This window comes from Chanodichthys erythropterus, chromosome 9 (assembly GCF_024489055.1).
Source record: "Chanodichthys erythropterus isolate Z2021 chromosome 9, ASM2448905v1, whole genome shotgun sequence".
Classification (NCBI taxonomy): domain Eukaryota; kingdom Metazoa; phylum Chordata; class Actinopteri; order Cypriniformes; family Xenocyprididae; genus Chanodichthys; species Chanodichthys erythropterus.
In genome coordinates, this window is record NC_090229.1 from 34,749,892 (window position 1) to 34,760,335 (window position 10,444).

Consider the following 10,444-nt stretch of genomic DNA (forward strand, 5'->3'; position numbering starts at 1 on the left):
TCACGCCGCTCAGTTTGCTCCATATGAGGCCGCTTCAACACCGGCTCCGCGGCTGGGTCCCGAGATGGCCGTGGCAGCGCAGCACGCTCAGTGTCCTCGTGACACGGAGCTGCCGCCCTACCTTCATCCGGTGGTCGGACCCTTTGTTCCTGCGGGCAGAGTGCCCCTTGGACGCTGTGGTCCACTCAGATGCCTCTACCACCGGATGGGGGGCCACGTACAACGGGCATGCAGTTTCGGGTCAAGTTTGGCATATTACTGCATTGACTGCATTGGCATATTAATTGCCTCGAGTTGCTAGCAGTATGTCTTGCACTGGGCCGCTTCAAGGAGCTGCTGTCAGACAAGCACGTACTGGTCCGCTCGGACAGCACTGCGGCCATTACGTACATCAACCATCAGGCTGGTCTACGCTCCCGTCGCATGTCGCAACTCGCCTGCCATCTCTTGCTATGGAGTCAGAAGCATCTGAGGTCGCTTCAGGCCACTCATGTCCCAGGTGTGCTTAACCATGCAGCCGACAAGCTCTCACGGCAGCCTCCACTTGCGGGCGAGTGGCGGCTCCATCCCCAAGCGGTCCAGCTGATCTGGCAGCACTTCGGCGAGGCCCAGGTAGTCCTGTTTGGCTCCCCAGAAACTGCCCTCGGCTAGTGGTTTTCCCTGACCGGCGACTCGCTCGGCACGGATGCCCTGGCACTCAGCTGGCCCCGGGGCCTACGCAATATGCGTTTTCCCCCAGTGAGCCTTCTCGCACAGCTCCTGTGCTAGGTCAGGGAGGACGAGGAGCAGGTCTTGTTAGTGGCTCTGTATTGGCCACTCGGACCCGGGTTTCGGACCTATGCTCCTCACGACAGCCCCTCCTTGGCCGATTCCTCTGAGGAAGGACCTCCTGATTCAGAGACAGGGCTCCCTATGGCACCCGCGTCCTGACCTGTGGAACCTCCACGTGTGGTCCCTGGATGGGATGCGGAGGTTCTGGGTGATCTCCCGCAGGCGGTCGTAGACACCATCACTTCCGCTAGAGCTCCTTTCACTAGGAGCCTCTATGCACCGAGAGGACCCCCGATCATGCTCGGTCAGATCTGTGCTTTCCTTCCTGCAAGAGGGCTTGGAGCGAAGGCTGTCTCCCTCCACCCTCAAGGTGTATGTTGCTGCTTCGCTGCACATCACCATGCAGTGAAATGCATCACCTGGGGAAACACAATCTGATCATCAGGTTCCTGAGGGGGGCGAGGGGACTGTATCCTCCTCGCCCACCCTCCTTACTATCTAGGGATCTCACCTTAGTTCTTAGCTAACTTCGGCGTCATCCCTTGAGCCTTTGCAATCAGTCGAGTTAAAAGTACTGTCTCTTAGACCGTCCTCCTGGTTGCATTGGCCTTGATTCTCACGTCGTCCTGAGACCCCGGCCTGGATATGAGCCCAAGGTTCCTACCACTCCCTTCAGAGATCAGGTAGTGAACCTGCAAGCGCTGCCTTCGGAGGAGGCAGATCCAGCCCTGGCTTCGCTCTGTCCAGTTCGCGCCCTGCGTGTTACGTGGATAGAATTCGAAGCTTACGACCTCAGATCAGCTCTTTGTCTGTTACGGAGACCAGCAGAAGGGAAAGGCTGTCTCCAAGCAGAGGTTGGCCCACTGGTTAGTGGATGCCATCGCCCTGGCTTACATTTCCTGGGGCGTGCCTTGCCCGTTCGGGTTGAGAGCCCACTCCACCTGAGGAATGGCCTCTTCCTGGGCGCTGGCTCATGGTGCCTCGCTGACAGATATCTGTAGAGCTGTGGGCTGGGCGACACCCAACACATTTGCTAGGGTTTTTAGCTTACGTGTAGAGCCGGTTTCTTCCCGTGTTCTCGCTTCCACCAGCCGGTAGACGCGTTGAACCTGTTCTATGTGTCGACTTGCAATGCCACTCCCGCCCCCTGGGCCGGATATGTGCATATGTTGACTCCAGTCGTGTTCCCCGTTCGGTGTACCCTGTCGAGTTCCTCCGCCTCCCCCTTCGGCTCGGACATTGCGGAGTGTCTGTTGCCAGACCAACATCCATCTTCGATGTTGTCTGTTGGTTGGGTTCCATATGTTGCAGTCCCTCTATGTGATTGATTCTATATGTGTATTGTCCACGGTTCCTCCCTACGGTGAGCCCGTGTCTTTCCCTTAGCAGGGTTTCTGCTGTCACCTGTCAGATGAGTCTCCCCCTACTCAGGTGGAGTCATCCCAGGGACTCATATGCGTTCTGCCCTGCGGGCCAGTCCATATGTTTTCCATGTAAATTCCTTCCCCTCTGGGTAGGTAGTGGGTTCCGCAGCGTTCCTTACGGGTTTGCTTCCCCAGTGTAGTCTAGTTTACTTAGTGGGTATATCGGAACAGCAGTAGACTTCCCGGCGTAAGCTCGCCCCCTTCTCCGTCCCTTTGGTGCGACGGGCGGCTAGAGCCTGCGCTGGGCACTGGAAGGGGTTTCGTAACTGTGGCGTTTTATTTGGGATCCCAATTCGTCGGTCACTACTGACATACGTCGGACGTGACCGACTGAAAGGGAATGTCTCGGTTACGTATGTAACCCTCGTTCCCTGAAGGAGGGAACGGAGACGTACGTTCCGTCGCCACAGTTTCTGTACCCTCATTGCAGTGCGGACACTGGTTGTCTCCTCAGCGAAAAACAGAGTGCAATTGCAACTGCCCCCCTTTTTATATCCACCTGTTAGGGGAGGTGCGCATTATGCAAATATCGCACGCCAATGTCCATTGGCTTGTTTTAGTTCTCTCGAAGCTGATAGGGGCTCTCTAGCGATATCCCAATTCGTCGGTCACTACTGACGTACGTCTCCGTTCCCTACTTCAGGGAACGAGGGTTACATACGTAACCGAGACGTTTTGATATATTTATAGACAGAAAACTAATTATTGTTATATAGCTCAACATGTTTAGTCATATTGTTTAAATATAATTTTCTTGATTTTTTTACGAGTACCATGCTTTACCATGCCTCAGAGAAAAACACTATTTTGTGAAGTAGCTAACATAGCATAATCAGATGCAGCTTTATTTTTAGTAATACAGCATTTTCTCCATCATGCAATACATTTTAAAATTAATTCCATGACATTTATCAACACAAGCCATCCAGCATTTAATATGATATACTAAAATTGATCTATGTTACTGCAGTGTGTAACAGTGACTCACAGCAGCCGGCGAGCGAACGCTCAGAGTAATGTTATAACATAATTTTCAACACTCTCAAATGTATCTAATATGATAAACAGAGCTGCGTTACCTCATTCTCATGACTGGAAAAGCGGAAGCGGCGCTGCTCGTGAGGCGTGTGTTGATCAATCGCTCCAGCTCCTCGTTCAGCTCCACAACACTCACTCCTGCTCTGCTTCATACTACAGTAACGTTAATAATATCATCCATGAACATGATTTCTGCCCAAGTCTTATTCCGATTATTTTCCACTGGCTGTGAGGTGAAGACCGCATGTCCCAAGATTCCACGCTCAAACTTGGCATCATCAAGCTACGCCTTTGTTTTGAATAGGCCTCTAGCGACCTCTAGCGGACAGAAAATTTTACATATTGCACCCTTAAGTAAACTTCAGTTTAAAATATATTAGGTGGGTTGAACACAAAGAAATTAAAGGGTTAGTGGTTTAAGGACTAAACCACTCAATTCATATGGATTAGTTTTACGATCTCTTAATGAACGTCAAAGTGGAAGTTGCATGGACTGTCAATGGAGGGACAAAAATCTCTCATAACTCATTAAAAATATCTTCATTTGTGTTCTGAAGAAAAACAAAAGTTTTATGGGTTTGGGACAACATGAGGGTGATTAATTTTTGGGTGAACTAACTCTTTAAGTTGTTTTAGCTCATTTTGATCAATTAAACTGAACAAGAGGCAAAATCATTTTTTGTCAACACAGGCTTGTGGGAGAATGTGTGGAAGAAAGATTCTAGATGCTGAGGGAAATAAAATGCTGAAGTTTCCAGCCTGCAGTTTTACTGAGATTGCCTTTAAATCTCTCTTCTCAGAATCTGTCATCTTCTCTAATCGCTAATACCTGGAATCCAATGCCACTCGGAGCTGATAGATGGTGGTAATTTGAAACAGACCCATATATGACCTCACCCTGATGAGGTGGTGTGCATTTACAGAACAGCAAAATTACCACCAGTCAGGATAAAAAGTTAGCCGAATCAATGCACTGCAGAAATAAATGCCTTTCATTGGTCATTTAGCCACATCAAGCATCAAACAGCACATATTGATGTTCCATTGATTTGTTGCCACAGGATTCAGCTTAATCACCAATAATGAAGCTTTTAATTACACTTTAAAACTGTTATGATGTTTCCAAAAGTGGTGTTTTTATAAGTCTTAGAACTGCTTCTGTTATTCCTTCAGAGACTTAAATACAGCCTGGATAAAAGTTGTGATGCATCAGCGCAGCTATTGATTTCAACAGTCGCTGCCTCAAGAGGCAAATGTGAGAGCAAGTGTTCTTCAGTCAGATTCACAGGAGGCCTAGATCTGAGCTGTTTGTTCTGCATGATCATCGCAAAAAGAATTCAAATTTTGACATTGTCTGAAGTAAATGTGCATGGTGCTTGCCTTTGCCATAATGCTAGTTTCAATTTATTTTCAATATAGTGCTTTTCAGAATATATATTCTCCCAAAGCAGCTTTACAAAGAATGGTGTCTTCCTTCAGAAAATATGAAACAGGTTTTCTTTCCATGTACTTAAGGGTTAGTTCACCCTAAAATAAAAATTCTGTTATCATTTACTCACCCTCATGTCATTCCAAACCTGTAAGTCCTGCAACATAAAAGAAGATATTTTGAGAAATGTCTCAATGTTTTGTGGTCCATACAATGGAAGTCAGTAGTGCATTTCTGCCATTTTGGGGTGAAGGCGACTTGGCAGTCCACTAGTTTCTATGGCAATATCAGCTGCTTTGTTAAAAAAAAAAAAACTTTTCACAAAACCTTTTTTCTCTCAGTCAGTTCAGGTTAAAACTCTTTAAAAGATCTAGTATTAGTATTAGACTTATAAACACTGAATTAATACCAACTGAAAAAAACTACTGTTCACTCTTTTTTGGTTCGGAGTAATTGAACGACCACAGGATGTCCGGTTAGAACATAACGTCTCACACCAGGGGTACTTGTAGTTGATTTATTGTGTGTGTGGTTCTGTAAACATAAACAATATACAAAATATAAATAAACAAACAAACAATCACAGATCTATAAACAGTACTAGATCTATAAGTGAGTACTTGAATACTGGTTATAACGATAATCAGCATGGTAAAGGGTATTAGAAAACTAGACAAAGTGAATTATATAATTACACAAATACAAACTCTATACAAATGATTATAATACTGTACTGCGTGCCCAGCGCATGTAGTGTTAACAGCGCATGCGTCTGACTCACTAAATAGACATGCCTGTACATGTTCCCTGAAACGCGTTTCAATCCAACACTATATAATAAAGATATAACATTAAACACTGTCCATATAAATAACACGGGAGGCTCATGAAATTTACGTGACAATATAAAGTGCAAACATATTTAACAATGTAAACATTTAGGCGGAATGCCGCGATGGCGATCTTTAATCTCTATCATGAACGTATTATAACTATGCAAATGTACTTACAATTAGTTGCACGCACACACATAATCCTCAAAATCTTTGGATTGCAACACTTCTGACGAATCTAACTATTATTTACAATAAACAAGCACATCTACGCAGTCTCTCTCCATAACATCTTGTTTTCCAACTCCCCGGAAAGTTTTGGAACAGTCCAAGTCACGAACAGAGGCGGGGGAGTTTGGGAGAGTCCATTTCTGAAGGGTGGCCTTTTTTACAGCCGCCCCCAAATTCACAATGTGAATTTGAACAATTAAAAAGGCCTTACTAAGAGTTAAGTTATTGGTATATCACTCAGGCAGTGGAGGTAGGCTGATGATTTTGGTCACTGGCCTTAGGTAAGTTCTGTCCTTCACTTTAATTTCAGCTGATCTGACCCGGTTATCGTTCCCCTGGAAACCCTGCACTATCCTTCCAACTGGCCAAAGTGCACGAGGTAGCTGCTGGTCTACAATCATAACAGTTTCACCTACTCGTAGATTGTCCTTCTCTGACATCCATTTCTGTCTGGTTTGAAGGCTAGGTAGGTAGTTACAGATGAATCGCTTCCAAAAGTGATCAGCTAGCAGCTGACTATGCCTCCATCTCCGTCTGCTCAGGAGTTCGGAATCTTGGTACGTCACTTGTGGAAGTGATGCGTCTCGCCGCCCCATTAACAGGATGTTGGGTGTAACTGGATCGGGGTCGGCTATGTCTGAAGATGTGTAGCCGATGGGCTTGGCATTCAGTATACCCTCTATTTCAATTAGAACAGTTCGTAATACTTCTTCAGTGACTGTTTGGGCTCCGAGAGTTACTTGCAGGGCTGTTTTCAGTGATCGAATTTCCCGCTCCCAGCATCCACCGAAATGTGGTGCATTGGGTGGATTGAACACGAAACCAATCTGTTGGCTTGCAAGTTGAGCCTGGATCTCAGGCTGAAGAGCTACAAAGGCATCCTGAAGTTCCCTTTCCCCACCTTTGAAATTCGTTCCTTGATCTGAAAGGATCTCAAAGGGTTTGCCTCGCCGAGCAATAAAACGGCGAAGGGCCATAAGGAATGAATCACTGTCCAGACTTGTAAGGAGATCAATATGCACTGCACGGGTGGTCATACACTTGAAAAGGATCCCCCAACGTTTCTCATTTCTGCGTCCCACCTTTATGAGATAGGGACCGAAGCAATCTATCCCCGTTGAATAGAAAACTGGCTGGTGAATTCTCAACCTTGCTTGTGGAAGGTCTGCCATTCTGGGGGGGTTAGGTTTGGCTCGCCATTTCTGGCATTCAGTGCATTGGCGTTGATGATGTCTGACTGCTGCTCGTCCTTTTAATACCCAGTATTTCCTCCTGAGTTCTGAAAACACCCTCTCTGGTCCAGGGTGATGCAGACGATCATCATAGTCTTTGATAATCAGCTTGGTGAGTGGGTGATGTGGGTTGAGGACAATGGGGTGGATGTTATCTTCGTCTAATGGACTGATCTGTCTGAGACGACCACCGACGCGAATGAGATTGGTGCTGTTATCCAGTTCAGGGGCTAGACACAGCAGTCGACTATTGCTAGGTATGGGTTTACCAGATTTCAAGTGCAACATCTCGTCTGGGAATGATTCCATCTGGATGTGACGGAGGGCTGTGAGCTCAGCTTCTTTATAGTCTTCTGCAGTGGCACTCAAGGGTGATTTCTTGTTTGAGTATTGTATGAGGGCCTTTAAGTAGTCTGAGAAGGTGCTAAATTGATGAGGATCTGGTAATGACAGAGCAGAAGTTACCAGTCCACAGAAGGTTGACCTTTTCAACTCACTGTCTTGGGTTACATGGGCTAATGGTGGCATCTCTGGCCAGCTGGCTGGTGTCTGTCGGAGGAAAGCTGGGCCTTGGTTCCATTTGCTGTCTTTGGTGAGATCAGAGGGAGACTTTCCTCTTGTAATGGCATCCGCTGGGTTGTTGCTAGACTGTACATAGCGCCAGGTATCAGATTCAGTTAAGTCCTGGATTTCTGCTACTCTAGTCCCCACAAAAACCTTAAAGCGGCAAGAATCTGATAAAAGCCAGGTCAGTATTGTAGTGGAGTCAGACCACAGAGTGATGCTACTGAGTGGTAATGTTAGCTCTGCTTTCAGGACTTTAGCCAGTTGCGCCCCTGTGAGTGCTGCACACAACTCAAGACGAGGAATGCTCTGTTGTTTTTTGGGGGCGACACGGGACCTAGCTGTTACAAAGGCCACCTCCACTTTACCTTGAGAGCTCTCTGTTCTTAAGTAAGCCACAGAGCCATAGGCCTTCTCTGAGGCATCACAAAAGATGTGAAGCTGCCTAATGCTGGTAGAGCAGTCCAGTTCCTTGCTGCAATAACATCTGGGCAAAGTGATGTGCTGCAGGTCTTCCAACTCGCTCTCCCAGTGTTTCCAAGTGGCTAATAGGTCCTCAGGTAGCCGCGGGTCATCCCACTCTCTCCTTTTGTCCCATAACTTTTGTACTATCACTTTAGCTCGAGTGGTGAATGGTACAATGTAGCCAAGGGGATCATATTGGCTAGCAAGAATCTGGTAGATGCTTCTCATTGTGGGCACTTGACAGTCAGGTTTGCGTCGTTTGTAGGAGAGAGTGTCTGACTGGCATTTCCAATGAAGGCCAAGAGTTGATTCCTGGGCATTTTGGTGACCTTCACGTAGCCAAAGAATGCTGCTCTGAGACTGAATATCGGCTGGCAGATGGCTGATAACTGAAGGGTCATTACTAGCCCACTGTCGTAACTCAAAGCCCCCAGATGCTAGGAGGCTGTAGAGTTTGTCGACTAGGTTCTTGGCCGTGTTAGGAGAAGCAAAGCTCTGAAGGCAATTGTCAACATAGAATGACTTCTCCACAGAAAAACATGTGTCCTCTCCAGGCTGGCTGTGATCTAGAACATGCTTCTGTAAAGCAAACGAAGCACAACATGGACTGCAAGTAGTCCCGAAAGGCAGCACTTGCCATTCATAGACATCAGGGATTCTGTCTCTTTGCATGTCTCTCCAAATGTATCTCAGCAGTGGTTTATCCTTTGGCAAGAGGCGTACCTGATGGAACATGCCACGGATGTCACTACTGATGGCAACAGAGTGCTCCCGGAAGCGCAGAAGGACTGCCAGGAGGGACGGACCAAGTGTTGGACCAGGCAATAGGAGCTCATTCAGATTGTGCCCTTGGTATGAGAATGAACAGTTAAAGACCACCCTGTTCTTCCCATTATGCTGCACCATGTGGTGCGGGATGTACCAGGCTTCTTTTGTTCTGTCCACCTGCTCCTGACTAAGTTTGACAACATACCCAGCTTGCACTAACTTGGCCAACTCCTCTTTGTATGCTGCAGCCAGATCAGAGTCTTTGTCAAGCCGTTTCTCAATTCCTCTTAACTGGGGTAAGACAGCTTCTTTAGTTGCATAGAGACAGGGCATGTTCTTGATACGTAGCAGAGGAGTAGCATATCTCTGAACACCATCAATATCCACTCTCACAGTGTTTTCTTGCAGAAGCTGTATGGACTCCTTGTCTAGGCGTGATCTGGTGATTACCTTTTCACTCTGGTAGGGTAGAACATCCATTTGCCACAGTCTCTCTACGTTTGCATAAAGGTCATTGACAGGCCGCAGCGAGGTGAAGAAGCACTGATCAGGGAAAAGATGACTGCTCAATTCTTGAGTTGGACCCTGCAGTGTCCATCCCAGACGTGTTCTTACTGCTGTCGGACCACCAGGGGCCCCAGTCTGACTGGCTGTATAGGTGTGATAAGGTGGGGGCAATCAGAGCCAATGAGAAGCACGGGATGTACCTTGTTCAGCTGTTGCAGTGGTAACCCAGCAAGATGCTTGAACTTCCTTTGCAGGACATTGACTGGGTGAGTATGTTCTGCCAGGCCGAGTACTTTAGCTGTGAAGGCGTTACGGATCTTGTAGGCCTTACTGGGGTTCACAATTGGGGACACAGTAAAAGTTACTGCCGCCCCGTGAATGACCTGGGTATCTTGTCTCACTGTGCGAAGCACAAGGTCCTCGGGCTCCCCCTCAATTGCCAATTTCTCAACTGCATCATGCAGAATGATGGTTCGCTCTGATCCATCGTCCAACACAGCATAAGCCTCCATCGCTCTGTTACCATTCTTGATTAGAACCTTAATCACTTTGAGCAGCACTTTACTGCCAGATGTTGGGCGGTCAACATACAAAACTGCACTAGAAGGAGCTGTACTCTCCTGAGGTGACTTGACTTGACCATTAACGTCATGCAGTACCAAAAGGTGCTTCTTGTTGCAGGTTGGGCAGAGAGTCTTAAGGGTGCAGTTAGCTGCTTGATGTCCACGACCACAACGCCAGCATCGGTTCTTTGTCTTTATCCAGTCTATCTTCATGTCTTTGCTTAGAAGCTTGAAGTTATCACAGCCATTCAAGTAATGCTTGTTGTTGTCACAGTATGGACAAAAGGCCTTTACCTTCTCTGTTTTGACTGGTAGGCTGACTGGTTTAGACGTGACAGAAGACGTCAGCGTGGACGGTGACTTTTCAGTCCCAAGGAAAATAGTAGTTGGTCTGCGAGGCTGCTTAGGTTCTCTTCTCACCTCTCTGATGCGTGCTGGGTAGTCTTGCTTTGAGGGCAAACCATACTGGCTACTGTCTTCCTGTACCTGAAGCTCATATTCCAGCCAATCCGCAAAGTCCAGCAGTGTGGGAATAGCAACTTGTAGTGGGTGAGTGTATCTCTTAAAACTGGATCTGAGATCATGTGGCAGCTTACTCAAGAGTCGAGATACATGTGAT

General features: G+C 47.1%; 1 protein-coding gene across 1 annotated transcript; it reads right to left on the minus strand.

Annotated features, from left to right (window-relative positions):
• Positions 1-5,091: 5,091 nt before the first annotated feature.
• On the minus strand, positions 5,092-9,364 carry LOC137026491 (uncharacterized). The gene is made up of 2 exons (XM_067393844.1): positions 6,143-9,364; positions 5,092-5,196 (listed from the first exon to the last, which is right to left on the minus strand). The coding sequence occupies exons 1-2, from the start codon at positions 9,233-9,235 to the stop codon at positions 5,092-5,094; spliced, it is 3,198 nt and encodes a 1,065-aa protein (XP_067249945.1). The 5' UTR covers positions 9,236-9,364.
• Positions 9,365-10,444: the final 1,080 nt, after the last annotated feature.

What these genes read in the sequence shown, in the direction of transcription:
- LOC137026491 (XM_067393844.1), bottom strand. Translation starts at nt 9,235, where the DNA reads ATGGATGTTCTACCCTACCAGAGTGAAAAGGTAATCACCAGATCACGC. An exon ending in CAGAGAAGGACAATCTACGA is followed by an intron (nt 5,197 to 6,142) that starts GTAGGTGAAACT and finishes TTATGTTTACAG; the next exon opens with AACCACACACACAATAAATC.